This window comes from Octopus sinensis, linkage group LG2 (assembly GCF_006345805.1).
Source record: "Octopus sinensis linkage group LG2, ASM634580v1, whole genome shotgun sequence".
NCBI classification, from domain to species: domain Eukaryota; kingdom Metazoa; phylum Mollusca; class Cephalopoda; order Octopoda; family Octopodidae; genus Octopus; species Octopus sinensis.
The window spans coordinates 2746501-2769885 of NC_042998.1; the positions used below are offsets into that span (position 1 = coordinate 2746501).

The 23385-nt window shown below is 36.4% G+C and overlaps 1 protein-coding gene and 1 long non-coding RNA gene across 13 annotated transcripts in view; both read right to left on the reverse strand.

The window, feature by feature from the left end:
- LOC115223565 (rho guanine nucleotide exchange factor 28) overlaps positions 1–23385 on the reverse strand; it is a 490764-nt gene that overhangs the window by 167937 nt on the left and 299442 nt on the right. For 10 of the 12 annotated variants that reach the window (XM_036511308.1, XM_036511277.1, XM_036511280.1 and 7 more), the window contains 4 exons: positions 15393–15486; positions 10015–10519; positions 7573–7745; positions 2263–2324 (listed from right to left, as the gene is read on the reverse strand). In XM_036511308.1, the coding sequence (XP_036367201.1) occupies positions 2263–2324; positions 7573–7745; positions 10015–10519; positions 15393–15486 (834 nt within the window). The remainder of the gene's footprint in view (positions 1–2262; positions 2325–7572; positions 7746–10014; positions 10520–15392; positions 15487–23385) is intronic. The other 2 variants (XM_029794238.2, XM_029794205.2) reach the window with 1 other exon arrangement.
- On the reverse strand, positions 16414–19749 carry LOC118767181. Its single transcript, XR_005003085.1, has 3 exons — positions 19651–19749; positions 18193–18197; positions 16414–16425 (listed from the first exon to the last, which is right to left on the reverse strand). It is a non-coding gene; the product is annotated as an uncharacterized LOC118767181 (long non-coding RNA).

Sequence of the window (23385 nt, forward strand, 5' to 3'; positions counted from 1 at the left end):
ACCAGTGAAACACTGGGGTCAAGGTAATCAACTAGTCCCCTCCCGCAAATTTCAGGCCACGTACCTTTAGTGGAAAGGATTATAATCCTTATTGTGGATGGAGCGAGGGAGCCCATGACCTTTGCAATAGGTTGCAGTCCAGGGTGGAAGAGATGGTCTGAGTAAGGATCAAGGTAGGAAAAGAGACAACAGAGCTAACATTAATCCAACACAAGTGGATTAGAGTACATTTCCCAACAGCATAGTGCAATATATGCAATATAACTTGAATCCTTGACCTAGAACTAAAGAGCTTAGCACCGGAATTACTTAATTAGTGTTAAGCATTGGTAAAAAATTCAAAAAATAACTAACAACAATAACGAATAATTTCACATGGAATTTTTGGTGTATAAATCAACCTACCTATTTTGGCTGTAGATTTTGGTGTAACAAACTTAACGTGTATGTCGCAAAATACAGTAAATTTCAATGTCAATATAAAGTGCAGAAAATGTTAAATGATGAGGTTCACAACTACATCTCAAACTGATTTATTTCTTCATATTTTCCAGGTAATACATTTAATTTTTTACATGCCTCACTACCCTCATCTTTAGGGAAAATGTATAATGTTTCTATAGAAGAGATGATTTACTTCCAATATGCTGCAGAAACATATTCATTAAAACAACACAGCACCCAGGACTTTTGGAAACATTTTTTCACTCAGAATTGCTGAAGCATGGGATAAACTATATGCATCGGTTGTTAGTTCAAGAAACACTACAATCTTCTAAACTTCCATTCTGCCTGTAATCTCCCAACAACACACCTGATTCTCACCACATTTTTTTTCCCCCCATTATTCACTTCCTGTGCATATTCTGTCTACTGTTCATGCAGTTTTGGTTTCTTTTTCAGATGAGTTGTAGTGCAACCGAGCACAGTATACAATGAGTTCATCATTATTATTATTATTATTATTATTATTATTATTATTATTATTACTATCTATAGTTCATTCCATCCATAACTAAAGATTTCTGTAAGGGAGTTAACTATACACAATAATCAATTATTAAATTTGTACTTTAAATTGATCAACAAATTTAATAGATTCTGCAAAGCTTTCACTCAAAAGTATTTTCAATGGATGAGCATTTTATAAATAATTTGATTTAGTTATAAGTAATTTGATTTTATTGATTTAATCAGATTACATAATCATCTTCATGTGCCAGCAACTCCTTACAAGATCTTAATGAGTTTACATCATAAATTCTTATTTGAAACTACAACTAATTGTATTTACTTTATGATTTATACTTTATCAATGTATAAATCCCATTCTTAATTTTCTTTGCAAGTACCCCGTGCCAGTGGCACGTAAAAGTACCCACTACACTCTCGGAGTGGTTGGCGTTATGAAGGGCATCCAACTGTAGAAACTTTGCCAGATCAGATTGGAGCCTGGTGCAGCCTTTTAGCTCGCCAGTCCTCAGTCAAACTGTCCAACCTATGCCAGCATGGAAGGCAGATGTTAAACAATGATGATGATGATGATATTCATACAAAGCCATCTGGACAAACACTTCTGTCTTCAGCTTTCTGAATGGGAATAAACTCTTAAGCCTAACTTGAACAAACAACTTAGAAATTAAACAATTTCTTTTTAAACTGTGATTAAAATAAAATGGAAAACAATAATTTATTCCAGGCATATAACTGGACTGCAGTCATGCTGGGATACCACATTGATGGGTTTTAGTTTAACAAATCAACACCAGCAATTAATTTTATAAGCATGGTACTTACTCTATCACTCTCTTTCGCTTAACCACTAAGTTATAGGGATGTAAACAAACAAAGGCTGTCAAGTAGTGGTGGCAGACTAACAAACAAACACACACACACACACACACACACACACACACACACACACACAAACAAACACACACATATATACAATGGGCCCCTTTCAGTTTCTGTTTATCAAATCCATCCACAAGGCTTTAGTAGAAGATACTTGCCAACGGTGCAGTAGGATTGAACCTGAAACCTTGCAGTTGGAAAGCAAACTTCTCACTACACATGTGAATAAAAATAACTAATTTCAAATTATAATTTTTAACCTTATTTACCAAAGAATAAAACACATTTACAGATAATAACTATGCCATTATATACATTTAAAAAAAAAAATCCATTTGTATTTTAAAACTGACTGGCAGAGACAAATCTTATTGAAGATACACATGAATGTTTTGAAAGAATTATTACCTTTCGGTAGTCAAACATAGCAGTTAAAGGCCAACTTGGTGGACGTTTATTAGCAGATTGACCTGTAATCAAATTAAACAAATAAAACTAATTGATTCCCAAGACTGGGAGGCAATTCATCAGCAGCATGTGATTTTGTTAATATTTTAGTGCTCGCCACTAATTAAAGTGTCTACCACAGCAGTCTACCGAATGGGTTAAAACACACCTGAAGGAACAAATTGGTTAGATTCATTTTCATTAGTAGAAGCATGTGACTAATTATAACTAACTAAACTTTATTTTTGCCAACTATTTATCAAAGCATTGCGTGCAATATAAGAAGAAGCATAATGCATGATGATAATGTATCGGGATGAACCATATCATTGAGGTTATACTTCAAGATGAGATATGAATTTCTTAGGCTTTTGGTATTGTGGTTTAAGAAGTAAACAAAGAATTAACACTACTGATTGATCATTCCTTTAATATCCTTTCTACTAGAGGCAAAATGCCTGGAATTTTTTAGGAGGGAGCTAGTCAATCTAACTGAGACCAGTACTCAACTGGTACTTCTTTTATTGACCCCAGACGGATGGAAGGCAAAGTTGACCTCAGCGGCATTTGAATTCAGAACATAAAACCAGAAATGGCATTAAGCATTTTGTCTGGTGTGCCAAGAACTTTTTCAGCTCACCATTTGATCATCTCTTTAATATAAAACCATAGTGAGGAAGAAAGATATTTTTCTATCGTGCCGGACAAAATTGAAAATGTACAGGAAAAGAATGAAAATACACAACTTCTGATTATATCACTTAACTATCACAGGAACTGAAACTAGATAGGAATTTGATTAATGATAAAAATCACGACTATGAAAATGTTAATTCCATGTGAAATGGCACCAACACTAAAATAAATGCATAAAATTGGTAAATTTACCCAATTTTTCAAGCAAATAATTCATCCCTAAAACTGAATTTTTTAATACATTTTTTTAACTGAACCTACTGAATTCAAGTTTTTTTTTACCCCCACCCAGTACCTCAAACCTCAGTATTTCCTCCTTCCAATTTTTTGTATAAGTCAAAGCACTAACAAACACCTCAGAGGTGGTTGTAAGTTCTAAGACCCAAATCTTAAGAAACAGGCCATGGCAAAAATGAAACTGTCCTGACTTGTGAGCTGACCAAGTGAAACAGCTTCATTTAAATGACTATGCCAAGTTCAGAATGTAATGATGACCTTTGTAAATGACTTCTAAAAGATTTTTCAGTGTTAAATATGGATAAAATATTTGTAGCACATTCAATGGAGTGAGTGTTCGCAAGCTGTCTCTGTAAACAACATGATATTTACTCTTAACTAAATAAACCATACCTTCAGTTCATGTAAGCATGCATAGTGTACGTATATTTGTATATGTTTATGGGCATGCCTATATATATTTCAACCAAACATCAAAATACATGGACAAGATATATATATATATATATATATATATATATATATATATATGCTTATAAAATGTTATTATTACTTGCAGAATTGTCACACATCACTGCTTCTCATATCACTGCAGAAAACACACATGCTTGTTTGTTTAAAAAAACAACTCTATGAAATTATAGTTCTTAAATCTAATGGGAAGAAGTGAATGGATATGTTGGTGTAATGATAGCACATTAGAGGCATAAGTTCAAGCCCTAATATTAGACTATTCTCATTAGTCAATACACAGTGATCACTTATATGCTTTAAGCTTATAAAATGTTATTATTACTTGCAGAATTGTCACACATCACTGCTTCTCAAATCATTGCAGAAAACACACATGCTTTTTGTTTGTTTGTTTGTTTGTATGTATATGTATTTCATGTTACAGTTAGAAGCAATGCAAGTTATCAGAATTTTCCCATTTGAGTATGATAAAGCAACTCATTGCAAATCCTTATGAGAGTAGTTGTGTAAATGGAGAAAGGATTGGGGAGCTTAGAATGGTATGGAGCCACAAAATGTATAATAAGGAAGTCATATTTTGAAATATCTTAACTGTAAGAGATGAATCTCATTTTATATGCTGCAAAATGATCTGAGACAAATGTATTAAATGCATTCAAAATATCATTACTTGGTTTGATTTCATTATCACACACACACACACACACACACACACACATAAGTATATATACTCTGTAGATTCTCGTGTCTAACAATAAATGAAGAGGATGAAAAAAAAAACAAGCATTAAAATGAAAAACAACTATCATTAGCAAGAGAAAAATATAAGCATTGTTATAAGGCAAAAAAATAATGGAAAGCAAAAAGAATGAAATTTAAAGCAATGAATATATAAAGGAGTAAAATGAAAATGAATGATTTAAAAAATTAATTAAATAATTTTTTTAACTTTCAACATTGTACAGAAATGAATGGGAAAAAGCCATGTCGGTCTTGGCATATGAAAGTGTTCCAAATTTCAAACATCACATAGAAAATATGTAAATAGTTATTGTAGTAGTGGTTGTAGTGTGTACCAAAAAATAATATTGAAATGATTGGAAAATAAAAAAAATAAAAAATTTAGGGAAAAAAAAAGGAAAAATTTTACAAAACCAAACATTTGTCAATGAGATGTAATGAGAACAAATGTAAAGAAAAATGGTCAGCAGCAAAAGGGAAGAAAAAAAAAAGAAAAAGCAAGAGATGCAAGAATATTCAAAACAATTGTGAATAAGGAAATCTAAATAAGGCCACACAACTAATATGTTAAGCAGCTAGTTGAGCACTAAACAACAGAGAGGAAATGTGTAACAGACTCAGAACCCAAAGAAGAAGAAATACTCAAAAGGGCAAAAGAAAAAAAATCATTTGTTAATGAACAAATAAGCAAAGACAATATTTAAACAAAATTCATGCAAATTGGATTTAAATAAACAATGATACACAAACATTTATACATGAACTTATACATATATGTGTACATAAAAACAGTTAGTTTGAATTTGTGTTTTACAATTAGAATTCTGATATATAAATTAGCTGCTATCCTGATTAAATCTACACTCATCAATACTTTGACTCAAATAATTTGTATGCTGTTTCCAGACTCTCATAAAAATATAATCAGTCTTTTTGACAAATAACAAACCAATCTCAGCCAGAAACTAAGAGGAAAATGGATTCCTTGATTTCGATCCAATACTTCAATGGCCATTTTAATACGACAACAAGAAAGTGATATTCGCAATGTTAAAAAAAAGACTCTATTTATCCATACCATCTGATTCTTCTACCTTTCTGCATGATCATCATCATCATAACATTGATTTCTTTGTGCAGAAATGAACTACATGGGGCCTACAACTAAACAGCATTTCTCTATTTGTTGTGATTCAGCATAATCTTGTTCATGAGGCATGGCAATCCTCAGATTTGATCTCCCAAGTATAAAGGCTGGACAAGTTTCTGGCAAGAAATGCTAGACAAACCTACAGAGCATGAATACTGAGTACTGCTAGGGTTTCAATTTTTACATAATTCAGAAGACAGTGGTGCAAAACAGCATGACTAAAGGGTATGGAAATGGCAATTTCCATATCCTAACCAAAGCCATATATTATTTATTTGACTGGTATTTTATTTCAGTCAAATTTGCAACACACTTAAAAGCTATAGCAACATAAACATGCAAATTGGAAAGGACAACAGTTGGATCTAAAAATAGCAAAACTGAAAAGAAGCAAAAAGAAACTTAGCTAGAAATCACATTAAGGACAACAAGAGAGAAATTTCTATGCATTTTTGCTTAAACCACATGGAAATGGAATTAAGCTGCTGTTTGTAAATGTTGATAACAATAACTTCATGAGTAGTACAGATCAAATGAATCAGATAATGAATTATTAGGCAATTATCAGATTATGTAATAAGTGGTGACAAGTACAGTGAATGCAATTTTAGGACCAAATTTTAAGGGGCTCAAAAGCAATGTGACCTATATGCTTTTCTGAGTAGATGTTACAATGCAACTGAGGGAAGGCTATAATAAATAAAAATAATGAATAACTGCTGAAAGGAAGGCAACAGTTTGCTGGTGAGACATTCTCTGAATTTTGCCAAACCCTGCAAAATAAGGAAATCCAATGTTTGCAAGAGACTGTGCCAAGAAAGCCAAGATCAGAAAAGGGAAGCACTCAGTGGTCAACCAATTGAAAAAACTTCCCAATGTGCATTCTGCAACTTTCCATGATAGAAATGTTTCTGTATATATAAATTAATTTTTGTTAACTATGTTATTTCGAATTTACTTCATTTCCATTTCATTTTTAAAATTATATTTACCTGACAAATTCAGGAGAATTAATGAATCATTATTATGTGTGTAAGTGCATCTGAATTTATTCCATGTTACAGCTTTCATCAAATATGCTGATAAATCCCAGCATTTCTGGCTATTTACCTATTTTATGTGCACTCGTGTTCAAATAAAAATCCTATAATGTGGTGCACAATTCCTCTTTTGTGTGTGTGTGTGCAGGTACGCACATTTATTTCCCAGCAGAATATAAATAATTCATTTTACATTTTTAGGACCAAAAAATTTTAATAAGTTAACATTTCGCTAAGCTTGCTTCTAAATACAGTAGTTTCAAGACAAAATTTATGCCATAAATTTTATACAAGAAACTTTTTTACTAACTTCTATTCCAAATGCCAAATTCATATAATAATAAACAAAAATATTATTTTTGTTTCAGAAAACCTAAGTTCACAAATATTTTAGAATGTAAATGAAGCACGTAAAGATGTATCTTAGTTAGAAATATAATAAAAAGACATTTCCATAAAGCAATACAACAGCATTATTGCACCCATACTTTGGTTAAACAGGTTTATGTCTATAACCTAGAAGAGAGACTATTACTATGTGACTAATCCACACCTCTATGCAGATAGGCACAGAAATATAATTGGAGATGGACAAAAGTTCTTGTTAACGACACACAAATATCTCATTAATTTCAAACCCTACCTTCCACTAACATACAGGACTCATCTATAATAGCTCTAAACCTGCGAGAAACAACAACTAGACTTCCCTCAGAGCACATTTCACTAATTTCTTTTTTTTTTTTTCTTAAATCATGATACGCTGGATAATGTAATCCTAGATACATTAAGACATCTCAAAATAAGACAGGATAGTCGCAGCTGGAATGACTAATACTTGGTCAGCTTAATCAAAGCCAATTTAAGGCACAACAACAACAACAACACACAATTATTATGTAGAACATATAACATTTCTATGCTTTAGTTTACCATAAGAAGAATAAGCATCACCGGAGCTGACGCTCCTCTGGTGTCCCTGAATGGCATCTGATGGCATCGTGCTTAAGTTCATCATTGATTGACTTGGCGTTGGGTTCTCTCTGGCATCGTGAAAGGAGTCTTCATCAGATTCCTCTGCTCCAGTTAGGCTATTCAAACTATGGCTAGAAACAATAAACAAAATGATTATGTTAGTAGGGTTGTTTTTGTTTTTTTTCCAAGGACAACAACATCAACAACCTCATGTGGCTTTTAATGTGTACATTTAGTTTTTAGATATGTACTTTACTCATTTAGGAAAAGGCATCAAACTAAAATCTCAATTCTTCTTTCATCTTAAGACTGCAAGCAAGCTTCAGTGTTGTCTTCATTTCTTATCATACTGACCCTTAGGACTTTCTCTGGGACATTTTCTTTGTGTTAATCTCTCTTATAAAGGCCAAATGATAATGCCAACTTTTGCATAAAGGACCTTAACTCAAAAGAAATTCAATACCACAGAGAATTTTTGTTTCAAACGTTGATTTACTTTAACCCTTTAGTATTTAAACCGGCCATATCCGGCCAAAATAGTTAATCTGTTTTATGTTCAAACTGACCAGATCTAGGCCCTCACACCTACCCTACAATGTTATTCTACATTAAGTAATTACACCATCAACATCTTGAAGATATGAGATAATGCATGATTAATTCAAATCAATGGGAATCAATAAACATTATGTTTGATAGAATAATCTGCACACTAAAGGGTTAAACTTTTTGTTATCATATTTCTTTTGAAATTTACTGACTTTATTTCAATTGATACTGAAAATAATGAAGGATTACTTGAATTAATGTTGTATTTTTTTTTGTTACTATTAAGATGTGTTTGGCACAAAAATTAAAATACAATTTTGATGGTAGGTTTTGATTTAGATCACTTTAAAACAGGAAATTTGTGAAATAGAACTAAGAACCATCTCAGGCAGGTTGGTATCAAAAGGGTTAACCATTTCATGTCAGTGCATGCACACACACACATTCATACATGCAAGCACACATTTTATTCTTTTCCAGGTTTCAGTCATTGGACTACAACCACACCATACTACTGGCTCCTGCTAGCACCAGTATTTCAGTCTTGTTGTAATTTTATCAATCCCTACTTTTAAAACTGCTAGGTTATGAGAGTTAAAGGGATGCAACAATGGCTCAGGTCTTCAAGTCTCTGGTCTTCCCTGTTTTACTCTATAGCTTTGAAGCTTGACACTGTCAGGGGGCCTCAGGAGCCACCTGAACTCCTTTGGCATTAGGACATTTTGTGGGATAATGGGCTACTATTGTTGGTCACCATGGTCAGATATTTTATCCAACCGATGGCTTAAGCGCAAAAATTGGGATGTGTCCTGTTATAGGATTCAGGAGTATCCAGTCAGATACACACATATACATACAAACACACAATCATACATACAAAAAAACAAAACACACACAAACACAATGGGCTTCCTACAGTTCCTCTCCCCCAGATTCATGCACAAGGTATTGGTTGATCTGGGGCAATAGTAGATGCTTACCAAAAGTGCTGCAGAGAAGAAGTCAACCTGAAATTGCATGACTGCAAAGAGAACTTCTAAACCACATAGCCATACCTACCTCTATCCATGTCTGTGTTCGTGTGTTTTAATAATTTGGGTTGTGGACAAGGACATTGCTTATGGTGATCATAGGCCCTCTGATACCATTAAGCTTGATGAGATTAAAAACTGGAAACCGATAACTACAGGAAAAACAAGAGAGCAGGTGATGGCATCTCACACCATGCTCATGCCCAGGTTATTTTCCCAACCAACTCCCACTCTACACATGAATAATAAAGACTACAAACTATTAATACACCTCATTATGTCGTGATTTTATCCATGCTGCACCTTGAGAAACTTAAAGTGCAATATAGCACCTGGCACCTGTGCTGGTGTCACTGCAAAAGGCCAATGCCCCCACCCCACTATACTCTAGAGGGTGATTTGGTGAATGAGCAGAGGAAAATATTGAGAGGTCTCTTTAGCTTTGTCTTACCAAGGACTTGACACCCTCTCTAATGTTGGTACCACAAAAAAAAAAGGGCCAAATACAAGGGGAGAGTAAACAAGTGAAAAAATTATAAGGTTGAGGAGTCTCTTTAGTCGTGTCATACCAAGGACTTGGTAACCTCTCCAGTGATTGTGCCAAGAGAAAATGTCCCTAGTACAGCCTGTGAAGTAGTTGGCAGCTGTAAAAACCATGTTAAAATGACAAACACAAGCTCCATTGTTATGACAGCAGTGGCTTCCAATGAAGAAACAGCTCAGCTGCTGAAGATTTGAAGTGCTTCAATCAACAGACACAATAAAAAACATTAAGAATAATAATTCAAAATCTTTTTAAATGTTACAGATATTGACTTACCTTTTCCCACTGAGTGATGAAGCCATGGTTGACCGGATATAACTTAGGTTCCTATGGGATTTAGGGATTTCTGAGTGAGTTCTCTGATGGCCACGGATTTCTTTGTGAGACCCTGAGCCAACATGCTCCCCATATCCAGCACTTACAGGACCAGGATCAAAATCCTCTTTATCTCTGCCAGCAGCAGGAATAAATCGGCCTTCTGTGCCATGAACACATTCAGCGGTCGATTTCACTAGTTCGCTTACAGCAGACGTGAAATTGCTTTCTGTTGTAGGCGCAGTGGACACAGCCAAATTCTCAGATGAGTTACCCACGGTGACTCCATTGATGCAGATACGGACACCAGAATCATTACCGTCCGCTGCACCACAGACAGATTCGTAGTCGTTATACAGACCGGTATTCAATAAATTTCCTGACAGGTCCGGTGCGAAGACAGCGTCACTGTAGACAGGTTGCCGTTCAACCCCAGGGGCCAAGTCCAGCATTGATCTGTGATGAACTGCAAAGTAAGCATATGAAATCTTACTGAATATATAAAAAAAACAACAAAAGCGGTGAAAATATATACTAATGGTAAAAAGAGAAGTGACAGTGTTGGTGAAGCTAGTGAAATAGCAGCAAAGAGTGATACTGGTAGAGGTTTTTATGGTAATACAGATGGAATTGATAGTATTAAATAGTTATAGTCTTGGTGGTGGTTGTGACAACAGTTTTAATATTACTGGCAATGATCAGGGACAGATTTACGTATGGGCTAATATGGACCATGGTCTAGGGGCCCTGTTAACTCAGAAAAGCCTAAAGTTTGAAGTTAAAAATTTAAGAATTTATTTACAGCAATCCAATATTTTTTTACCTGTTTGAATGTTTTTTAATGCAAAAAAAAAAATTGTTGTATTTCGGAATGGTCATTTTGCCAGTTTAGCCAATAAACGCAAAAAAAAAAAGTTATTTTAAAATTATTCAACCTTCTTCTGACTTATTGGGCCTTTTTACATTTAAAAAACCATTATATTTAACTGAGTCACTTGGAGTCTATTAAGGCCCTTTTAAGATTTGAGGTTTCCTTAAACTGTTTGGGAGCTCTAGACTTAACCTTTCATTACCAACCCGGCTGAAACTGGCCCTGGCTCTGTAGTACAAATGTCTTGTTTTCATAAACTTTGAATTAAAATCTTCCACCAAACCTTAGTCACAATTTATGTTCCTAACACTAGCTGAATGATAACTAAGTTATTTTACTAAACCCTTTGTTATATTTAAAGTAATTGAAAGAAACAGAGAGCATGAAGCCCTCTTTATTTTATTATGTGCAACAAAATCATAAGGGCCCCACTAGGTCTCAATCTGAGACCAGTGATGATAGCGTTAGCTGTTCTGAGGATGAGAGAAATAGTGGTGAAGATGATGATATCATCATCATCATCATCATCATTTAGTGTCCGCTTTCCATGCTAGCATGGGTTGGACGGTTCAACTGGGGTCTGTGAAGCTGGAAGGCTTCGTCAGGCCCAGTCTGATCTGGCAGTGTTTCTACGGCTGGATGCCCTTCCTAACGCCAACCACTCCGTGAGTGTAGTGTGTACTTTTTACGTGCCACCCGCACAGGTGTCAGACGGAGCTGGCAAACGGCCACGGACGGATGGTGCTTTTACATGCCACCGGCACGAGGGCCAGGCGAGGCTGGCAACGGCCACGAACGGATGGTGCTACTAATGATAATTGGAATAATGACAATAAGCAGTCTCGCAGATTGTTATTTCATGCTTCACTCACTGGACTACAGCCATGATAAAATGGTAAAGGTCCCTTCAGTCATAAATGACTAAGGGATTGCACCTACAAAGTTCCCCTCCGAGACACAAGTCCGGGCAAGGTTATTTATGGAAGACTAACAGTCACCCATGCATACCGTCTCCATGCCACCAATGTTATCGAAGAGAAAGGCAAAAACTGATACAGTTTGGTTACCAGTGACATCACAACTCATTTCTACAGCTCAAGAACACAACGCATAGCCCTGTCTGACAATCAAACTCACTACCACGTGATTGTGAACCCGATGCCCTAACCATAGAGTCATGCACCTTCAGGGACTACAGCCAATGATAAGACACTTTAAAAAGTTTCAGTCATTCAAATTAATTCTGAACTAACTTTTAAAACTTGGTTCTTATTTTATAAGTCTCTTTTTGCTGCACAGCTACATGACAGGGATATAAACAAACCAATACTGGTTGCCAATGCAATAGAGACAAACGCAAAGACACAAGAGTGTGTGTGTGTGTGTGTGTGTGTGTGTGTGTCTGCATCTTGCTCTGCCAAATTTCATCCACAGGGAATCAGTCAGCTAAGTGTCATAGTAGAAGACACTTGCCTGAGGTACTGCATGCTGGGACTGAACCCAAAACCATATGGCTGTGAAGCATACTTCTTAGCCACCCACACAGACTGTGTCTGTGTCTATTAATTAATAACAAAAGAAAAAAAAAAGGGAAATCAATACTATTTCTTTTAATTAGAAGATTTAATTTATATTGTTACATACAAGTAATCTAACCAACCATTGTCACTTCTACCATTGACAGCTTCAATGGTGAAAAGGATGAAAAGAAGCCTTTGTTCAATCCGTAACTGATGGTGAGGATGAAGAGGGGGGGGGCAATGACAGAATGGCAGTAATGGTTGTGGTGGTGGTGGTTGCGAAAATGTCTTGGAATTGTGAAGCACTGACAAGAACCAATATATTTGAGTTAGTATCCAAGATATAAAAGCCTATGAGTGAAATTGGAGAGAGGCTGGCATGGTTTGGATGGTTTGGCTGAGAACTGGAAAGCTGGGGAGCTGCACCAGGTGTTCTGATCTGATTTGGCAAGGTTGCTACAGCAGGAGGTATATGTATATAGGGAAATCGAAATTGAATTCGAAATCAAACCAAATTCATCAACTGGCACTAAACTCTGCTTGTGAAGACCTGTTGGGGCAAGTGAAATCGAAATTGAACCAAATTCGAAGACTGGTACCTGTGCCAGTGGAGCGCTAACAGCTCCATCCAAGCGGGATCACTGCCAGAACAGCTGTCTGGTACGTAAAGTGCACCATTTGAGCGTGATCGTTGTCAGCGTCGCCTCACTTACACTTGTGCCGGTGGCACGTGAACAAAACATCCGAGCGAGTGCTGCTGGACTGACTCCTGTGCAGGTGGCATGTAAAAAACACCATTTTCGAGCAGGGCCATTGCCAGTACCGCCTGACTGGCCCTCATGCCGATGGCACATAAAAAGCACTCACTACACTCTTGGAGTGGTTGGCATTAGGAAGGGCATCCAGCTGTAGAAACTCTGCCAGATCAGATTGGAGCCTGGTGCAGCCATCTGGTTCACCGGTCCTCAGTCAAATCGTCCAACCCATGCTAGCATGGAAAGCAGACGTTAAACGATGATTGATATATGGAGGAAAAATAATATTACATGACTCCAATGTAACATAATTTCTATCATAGATTGTAGTAAATATTTTAAAACAGTGGAAGAAAAATTCAATTCTTAGATGTCTTGCAAACAAAGAGAATTGAATTTTTTTTCCACTGTTTTAAAGTATTTACTACAATCTATATTATTAAAAAATTATCTTTGCCATTTGACTTCTCCATAACAGAATAATACAGGACTACACTAACATTTCTTTGTTTTATATTGAGGGGTAATAATAACAGGGTGCGAATGCTCATAGAACAGGTCTCAAATAATAATTTTTATACAGATGAGTAATGAAAATTTCTGGCATAAGTACAAAGCCCCATATATGAACGAAAAAGTTAAGGGATTAAACTGATCCCTGTACATGACAAGTACTATATTTTATAGACCCAGGAAAAATGAAAGGCAAGGCTGACCTGGCAGAATTTGAAACTAGACTATAAAGATTTGAAACAAAATACTGCAAGGAATTTTGTCTGACACACTAATGATTCTGCCAATAACTGATAGGTAATAATGACAAAATAAACCTATAAATAATGCTATAAAACAGGCCCAGACTAATATTTTGGATACTGATGTATAATATAATCAATCTAATATTTTTATTTTCATCCATATGTATATATATATATATATATATATATATATCTATATCTATTACCATTCTTTCTTTTATTCTTTTACTGGCCTCAATCATTGGTTGGCTGGCATACTGCTTTGAATGGTGTATATTGTTGATTATATTGATCTTGGTACTTAACTGGTACTTGTATCGACTTTGGAAGAATGAAAGACAAGGTCAACTTTGGTGAAGTTATGGTGGTGGTGGTGGTGGTGGTGGTGGTGGTGGTGGTGGTGGTGGTGATAATTTAATGTGTTACCTTTTTTTTCTTTTAATAACTTTTGATAGAAGTAAGAATGAAAATGAAAGATTGAAATTTGAAGAGATTTGAAGAGATTTTTTTCCCTACCAACTGGAAAGTAGTGATTATTGGCATAATCTAAAAAGTAGTGATAATGCATTTATGGATAATTGTTTGCAAGAAAAACGCATTCAAATTCAAATCAGAGAGAGAGGGAGAGAGGGAGAGAGAGAGAGAGAGAGGGGGAGAGAGAGAGGGAGAGAGAGAGAGTGTGTGTGTAATTTTTTTGCAACAGATTAAACATTTTTGAGATGAAGTCTAAAATATGATAAATAATAATGTGTTTAGTTATATTTCTCAAGAGTGTTGCATGGTTCCAAATATGTGCAATCTTTGTTCCTACACTATTTAATGTCTCTTTTCCAAAGATTTCTAGCAATGTAAGGCACCCTACAAAAGAGTGCCTGCAAGCAGTGCCCAAATGCCATTTGTGATATGCTTACTTTATCGATGCCTAAAGAACAAAGGTTTGTTACTCTTGCGGACAGTAGATGAGGTGAAGTGCATCAAGTTTATCAGAAGGAGGTAATATAGATGAAATGTTGCAAAGATTATGAAACTGAAGGCAAAGTAAGATGGTAAAAATATGCTTTGCAGTGCTATCTGAGCTTAGAGTTCATTAACTCATGACACCATACTGAAAATATTCTGAGTGAAAGGCCCAGTCTTGTAATGATTCTGTTACAGACTAGAAATGAGATGATAAAAGAAGGTATTAGAGTTTTCTACCTTACGTTAGATACATCCTTCCTTCCTTCAAAATGAATGTAAGCAAGGTTGAAACAATTTTTGTGATACTGTACATTTCATGTAGCACAGTGTCAACAATTTTTCAGATATGTTCAGCAAAAGATCAGAAACAAATACAGTAAATAGCATTATGTACTCAATAAAGTGTATATCTTGTATTCTAGGGTGTTTGTCTGTAATATAAAATACAGTGTCAGCCAATAAAGACATAACTTACCTGATTCTTCAGAAGCTGATGGAGAAGTACATCTGTCTTGGGCATCAAGGATTGGGCACGAACGATACCGCTGAAGGTTGTCAGGCTTCACATTCTAAAATTACAGAAAAAAAATAATAAATAAATAAAATATAAAATACAATACAATTCATGATTCATCAACATTGGTTTCTATGTATGTTCCACAGTTAGAGTTAAGATAAAGCAAAATGAAAGTTTCAGTCTACCGCTGACAATGACCTTCTCCGATAGATGTAGAGATTATGAATATACACTGTCAGGAGTATAGAGGAATCAAAACTCTTGGTGCTAACTTCAGGCAACAGACCATCAAACAAAAAAGGTAAGTTGGCAAGGCAGGAAAATTTCATAACTACCAGGAAATGGGAGAGTTTACAAGAAAAAAACAAAAGACGAAGACAGGTGGTGTAGAAAACAAACAGATGTATTAGTATAACGCTCAGGAATAGAGAAAGTCTTTTACGTTTCGAGCCTATGCTCTTCTACAGAAAGGGACACAGAAAAAACAAGGAAGAAACAAGGAGAGAAAAAAATGGGATACACAGCTGTTTTGAACTGTACACCTTTTCCAAATAGGAAACAGGCCAATCAACATACGCTAGAGCTTGGAAAATCAAGGTAAGAAGTAGATGCAATCAGATACATTTAACAATCTGGAGTAGAAGCTGAAAAATCCTACAGGTGTCAGGTAATACTACTTATGGCCAGAGAAATTCACTTTGAAACAATTTGGTTTCAGGTTCAGTCCTATTGCACAGCACTTCAGGCAAGTATCTTCTAATTTAGCTCCATCTAACAAATTCATTCACAAGGCATTAGCTGACCTGCAGCAGGTCAACGAATTTTGGGACAATGCCAGCAATTTTAGGTGAAAGGATGAATTAATTACATTGAGCCCAGGGTCCAACTGGTACTTGTTTTACTGAGCCTAAAAGGATGAAAGGCAAAGCCAAGTTTGGCAGCATTTGAACTCAGAACATAAACATGGACAAAATACCACGAAGAATTTTGCCTGGTTTTCTAAAGATTCTGCCAGCTCACCACCTTATCATATGACAAATATTGATATACAGAAGTGAGAGAGAAAAAAACATGCATGGATGTATGTATGCATGTATGTATGTATGTACATGAAAAAACTTTATTCTAGATGGTATGATATTTCAGTAAGGGAGAGGTTGACAGTAACTTCGAAGTTTTGGCTCAGTCACCTTTGTCAGAGAGTCTGGTGAATGCAACTGAGCCAAAGCTTGTAAATTATTGCCAAGCCTTTCACTTGCTAAAATAAAATGCTATACTCAACTGGATGTATTGAGTGATACATGAATTTGACTGCATTTAATTCGTGTGCATATATATATATATAATAAACATTTATAAGATGCAGGTATGGCTGTGTGGTAAGAGGTTTGCTTTCAATCCCTGCAATTGCAGGTTCGGTCCTACTGCGTGGCCCTTTGGGCAAGTGTCTTCTACAACAACTCTGGTTAGACCAAGGTTTTAGAAGAAATGAGTGGGTTTGGTTGACAGAAACTGAAAGCCTATTACATACGTATGTATATGTATGTGTGATTTGTGTGTTTGCGTGCACAGGCCTTTGCCTTGACATCACAGGATAGTTGTGAGTAAATATCACCAGATCACCATCATACACAGGTGTCTATTCTTTCCGGTCTTCTGAGAAAACATGTCTGGTCATAGGGAAACATCACTTTACTTGAAAATAAGCGAGGATTGGAAACAGAAAGGGCATCCAACTGTAGAAAAATCTGTCTCAACAAATTCCATCTAATCCATGTCAGCATGTAAAAGGAGATGTTAAAATCATGATGATGATTTCTCACACACGTGCACGCGCGCACACACACACACACACACAGGTACACACACATGGATGGATAGATAGAAATAAGAAGTGGAAAATTAGATAAATCTAAGAAAAAATTGCAACCTTTGTCTCCAGCATTATAAGATAATTACAGTGAAAAATTAGACTTTGGATGAGATAGCAAAGTTTTAGTGTCTGCCCCACTTTCACACACACACAATATATATATATTATATAATATACATGCACGCACACACACACACACACACACACACATATATATTTATAAAATACATGCACACATATATAAATATATATATAATATACACACACATACATAAATATATAAATACATACACATATACAGAATATAAGAGAAACACCTGTAAGATAATGTAATTAAATAATCTAAGTACCAATAGTCTAAACACTCAAGTTTTGTATTCTCGCTCTGTACTCAATGATCTTCCTAACTATAGGAACCAGTGAGAAGATACACGGACTATTCCTAATGAGCTTCCTTAGTAGATTTCTTTCTTCCGATATATAAGGATGCACTGATTATATCTCATTTAAATTGAAATTACATACACACATGCACATACGTACATGTATGTAGTTTCCTGTTCTGTTATGGTAGGATGAACAAAAATGTACTCCATCCAGTGAGAGATAAATATCATTTAAAGTACACAGTGTTTAAAATAAAGAGCTACTGATAGTTTCTTGCCGTAAAGACATGAGGCATATTACATAAATCTGCCTAATTGCAGGGTCTCTATAGCAAGAAACTGTCAGTATCTCTTACTTTAAATAATGCATGCATTAAATGATATTAATGACTTATAGGGGTGTGGTATTTCATTACACAACCATAATATACTATAACGTATATTAAACGATTGTTTATAAATCAACAGTATGTTCTACTGTGTTAGCAGTGTGTTTTACATCACCTGTTAAGGCTATCTCTACAGATATTCTGCAGAGATTATAGCCAGCACTGACTTCTGTTATGATGCTTCGTATCCACGACATTAGAAACAAGGCCTAAAATTTTGAAGGGAGGGGGTGCTAACCACTTAAATCAATCCCAGTGCTCCACTTCTACTTATTTGATCAAAGTGAAAAGGATAGACAGCAAAGCTGACCGTGCCAGAATTTGAACTCAGGAAAAAAAAAAACTGGAAGACCTGCCACTAAACGTTATGTCTGGCATGCTAACAAATTTTCCAGCTCACTGCCTTCCATGCTTACTGAAATAATATAAAACAATATCATAAAATGACTAATATTGAAGTTTTGCATCTCTGCATACTTACTCTTTACTCTTTTACTTGTTTCAGTCATTTGACTGCGGCCATGCTGGAGCACCACCTTTAGACAAGCAAATCAACCCCAGGACTAATTCTTTGTAATCCTACTACTTATTCTATTGGTCTCTTTTGCTGAACCGCTAAGTTACGGGGAACATAAACACACCAGCATTGGTTGTCAAGCGATGTTGGGGGCGACAAACACAGACACACAAACATATACACACACATACATATATACAACAGGCTTCGTTCAGTTTCTGTCTACCAAATCCACTCAAAAGGCTTTGGTCGGCCCAAGGCTAAAGTAGAAGACACTTGCCCAAAATGCCACGCAGTGGAACTGAACCCGGAACATTGTGGTTCGTAAGCAAGCTACTTACAACACAACCACTCCTACGCCATTTTAATCTTTTTGTTACCATACCTCTTTTAAAATACACAACCATTGTTTTAATTAATTTTGAAAATTCTGAAGGATTTAATAAAATAACATAGGTATCATTAAGCTGGTGTTTGCAACATAACATGGAATTTTCATGAGCGGTTGAAATTTAGATCACCTTCAAACAGTAAGTTCATATCATAGAACCAGGGATGTTCTCAGGTGTCTAAGTATGAAATGGGTTAATATTTTCATCATTAAATATATTAGCTTTAACCCTTTCGTTACTGGCACTCGAGCCCCATGCTAGTAGGGTTTTAAGATCACCATCTGAGCATGATCATTGCCAGAGCGGCTAACTGGCCTCCATGCCAGTGGTATGTAAAAGGCACCATTCAAGCGTGATCGTTACCAGCATCGCTTTACTGGCACCTGTGCCAGTGGCATGTGTAAAAGATTCGAGCGAGGTTGTTGCCAGAACTGCCTAACTGGCCCCGTGCTGGTGGCACATAAAAGCACCCACTACACTCTCGGAGTGGTTGGCATTAGGAAGGGCATCCAGCTGTAGAAACTCTGCTAGATCAAGACTGAAGCCTGGTGCAGCCATCTGGTTCGCCAGCTCTCAGTCGAACCGTCCAACCCATGCTAGCATGGAAAGCGGACGATGATGATGATGATGATGATGATGATGATTATGTTGAAATATACTGCCTTTGCTTCAATTAATTTGGAAAATAAAGAATTTAGTAAAATAACTTTGTTATTATGAAGCTGGTGTCTAGAACATAAATTGAGATGAAATTTTAATAGAAGATTCTAGTCACTGGCATCGTTAATCAGCTTACTCAGGAAGTCATAATCCCCAGGGACTGGTGCAGCAGTATCATAATCAGCTGCTACAAGGGTAACAAAGAGACCTCAGAATAGAAGTAATTATAGAGACATCAAATTGCTGGACCAGGTGAAAGTTACTGAGAGAGTTGTAGCCCAATTAATTAGGAACAGAATTAGACTGGATGAAATGCAGTTTGGCTTTGCGCCAGGGAGAAGCACTACTGATGCTATTTTCATAGTCAGATAACTGTAAGAGAAGTATTTAGCTAAGAATAAGCTGTTGTAATAGGTATTTGTTGATCTGAAGAAAGCCTTCAACAGAGTATCTCGCTGTGTGATATGTTGGTCTCTGAGAGAACTAGAAGACAAATGGCTCGTGAAAGCAGTACAGGCCACGCACACACAGGCATGCTGTTAATAAGCCAGGTGTTAAGGACATCTCAACAGATTTTCCACATTAATTATAGCCAGCACTGACTTTTGTTAGGTTGTTTCATATCTGAGACACCAGATGTAAACAAACAATAAAATCAAAGAGATTAGTAAGATAAGAGTCAACCATGGGTTCAGTGAATTTAGTGAAGAGGTAGGTGTTCACCAAAGCTCAGTCCTCAGCCTCCTCCTATTCATCATCATCCAGGCAATAACAGAGAAATTTAAGACCAGTTGCCCCTGGGAACTACTCTATGCTGACGATTTTGCGTTGTAGAATCTGTAACAGAACTAGAAATGATATTCCAGGTGTAGAAACAAAACCGGGAATTGAAGGGCCTTAACGTTAACTTAGCAAAGGCAAAGGTCCTAGTAAACAAGAAATCACACAGGGTCCTACCCACTTCAGGTAAATGGCCCTGCTCAATAAGTAGGAAAGGTGTGGGCAGGAATTCCATTCAGTGTGCTCAGAGCAAGCAATGGACACACAAAGGTGCAGTGGAATCACAGGAAGGTTAACGGAAGAAGTAGTGTTTGTATGTGGAAGATGTATGGGAGCCATAAAGTCTACAGATATATGGGGAAAGTGATTTTTGTCAAATGCCCTGGAGGCTCTCTATGTGACTACTATGTGATTCTTTGATCTGCAAAATACAGCACAATCATCTCCTTATCTTGAGACAAAACAGGCAGAACTTTTGCCTCCTCTAGGCAGTGGATAGTCATTTAAACCATTTGCATAGCTTTCAATGTCAGGATTAAGTGTCAGGACAAATGTGACCTTTTGCTTTCATGTCTAAATATTTTCAGACCACAACAGATTCAACCGCACTGTGTGGTATCTTGAGTGTCTTCTACTATATCCCCCAAGCCAACCAAAACCTTGTGAGTTGATTTGGTAGACAACAACTAAAAGAAAACCTTTGTGTGTGTGTGTGTGTGTGTGTGTGTGTGTGTACACCCTTGGCTTGACATCATGTGATGGTTGTAAGCCAAGCATCATCATTATTCAAGTGATGCTGTTTCTTTCCAGTCTTCCATGGAAAACATGTCTGGCAAAGAGGAAATATTACATTGCTTGGAAAAATGAGGGTTGGTGACAGAAAGGGTCCTCGGATGCAGGAAATTTGTCTGAACAAATTCTATTTGACCCATGCAAGCATGGAGATGATGATGATGATGGGGAGGAGGAGGAGGAGGAGGAGGAGGAGGATATAGCTAAATAGATACTGATATAAATACTTTCACCCTTTAACATTTAAACCAGCCATATCTGGACCAAATATCCTTCTTGTTTTACAGTCAAACTAGCTTCTAGATCTGGCTTCTCACACCTATGCGACAATGTCAACCAAAAGATAAACAGTCACATCATCAAAATCTCAAATTTTCAATATAAAGTATGATCAACTTAAAACAACGCATATGAATAAATATTAATTTGATAGAAAAATTTGAATAGCAAAAGGTTAATACATATGCAGGTGTGTTGAAATGTAAAGACAAGATGTTAGTGTATCTCAGGCAACATAGTTGTGGTCTAGTACTCTTTTACTCTTTTACTTGTTTCACTCTTCTGACTGCGGCCATGCTGGAGCACCGCCTTTATAGTCAAGCAAATCGACCCCAGAGCTTATTCATTCTTTCTATGCCTAGTACTTATTCTATCAGTCTCTTTTGCCATACTGCTAAATTACAGGGACGTAAACACACCAGCATCAGTTGTCAAGAGATGTTCGGGGGGGGGGGGGGGCACAAACACAAACACACACACACACACACACACACATGCATATATATATATATATATATATATATATGACAGGCTTCTTTCAGTTTCTGTCTACCAAATCCATTCACAAGGATTTGGTCGGACCGAGGCTACAGTAGAAGACACTTGCCCAAGGTGCCACACAGTGAGACTGAACCCGGGACCAAGTGGTTGGTAAGCAACTACTTACCACACGGCCACTCCTGCGCCTATGTACAGAGAAATAGCAGGGTAACACCGTTAGTAGGATGGTGAGGGTGGGTGCCTTACTAAGAGAAGTTAAGCTAAGTTATGAGGAATGAAGGAGAGTGGGAATGAACAGGTAAAAGTTAGCAATTATTGATGGCGAAACCAAAAGGTAAGAATGAAAGATGAGAGAATTGAAAAATGAAGGGGGAGAAAAAAACCCTGGATGGAAAATGTAGAAAAATGACAAAATGAAAAGATGATGTGAAGCTGAGATAGTGTGATAGATTTTAATAGATTACATGAACAGAGAGGAAGCCCTGGAAATCCTTGTTTGTAAATTCCAGACAGATTTTTTTTTCCTTTACTTTCAAATTTTACAAAAGTTCATAAGGGCCAATGGCTTTTTGAGAGAGAGAGAGAGAGATCCCAAAATCAAATTATTTGGTCACATCTTAGCAGTGTCATTAATGCTTATTATATATATATATATAAAAAAAAAAAACAGGAGTGGCTGTGTGGTAAGTAGCTTGCTAACCAACCACATGGTTCCGGGTTCAGTCCAACTGCGTGGCATCTTGGGCAAGTGTCTTCTGCTATAGCCCCGGGCCGACCAATGCCTTGTGAGTAGATTTGGTAGACGGAAACTGAAAGAAGCCTGTCGTATATATGTATATATATATGCATGTGTGTGTGTGTATGTGTTTGTGTGTCTGTGTTTGTCCCCCTAGCATTGCTTGACAACCGATGCTGGTGTGTTTATGTCCCCGTCACTTAGTGGTTCGGCAAAAGAGACCGATAGAATAAGTACTGGGCTTACAAAGAATAAGTCCCGGGGTCGATTTGCTCGACTAAAGGCGGTGCTCCAGCATGGCTGCAGTCAAATGACCGAAACATGTAAAAAGAGAAAAAGATTGTTGTTACAATTTAAACACTCAGCTATAAAGCTTACTGAAAAGAATTAACAATTGTCAACATCAAAGACATTTCTTCTTTGCTTCTTAAATAGATTAATATTTATCAACAGAACTTCTGACAGCAAAACAAAGGTCAACCCATCTATCACAAGTTATTATTCTTGGAATGTCAGCTGATCAACTTTCATCTGATTCTGATTCCAATAGCAACAAAAACTGTTACTCTCTCATGAATATAGTGAAATTATTACATCTTCTTACAAACACACACACACATAAATATAAGTAAATATACATAAGTAT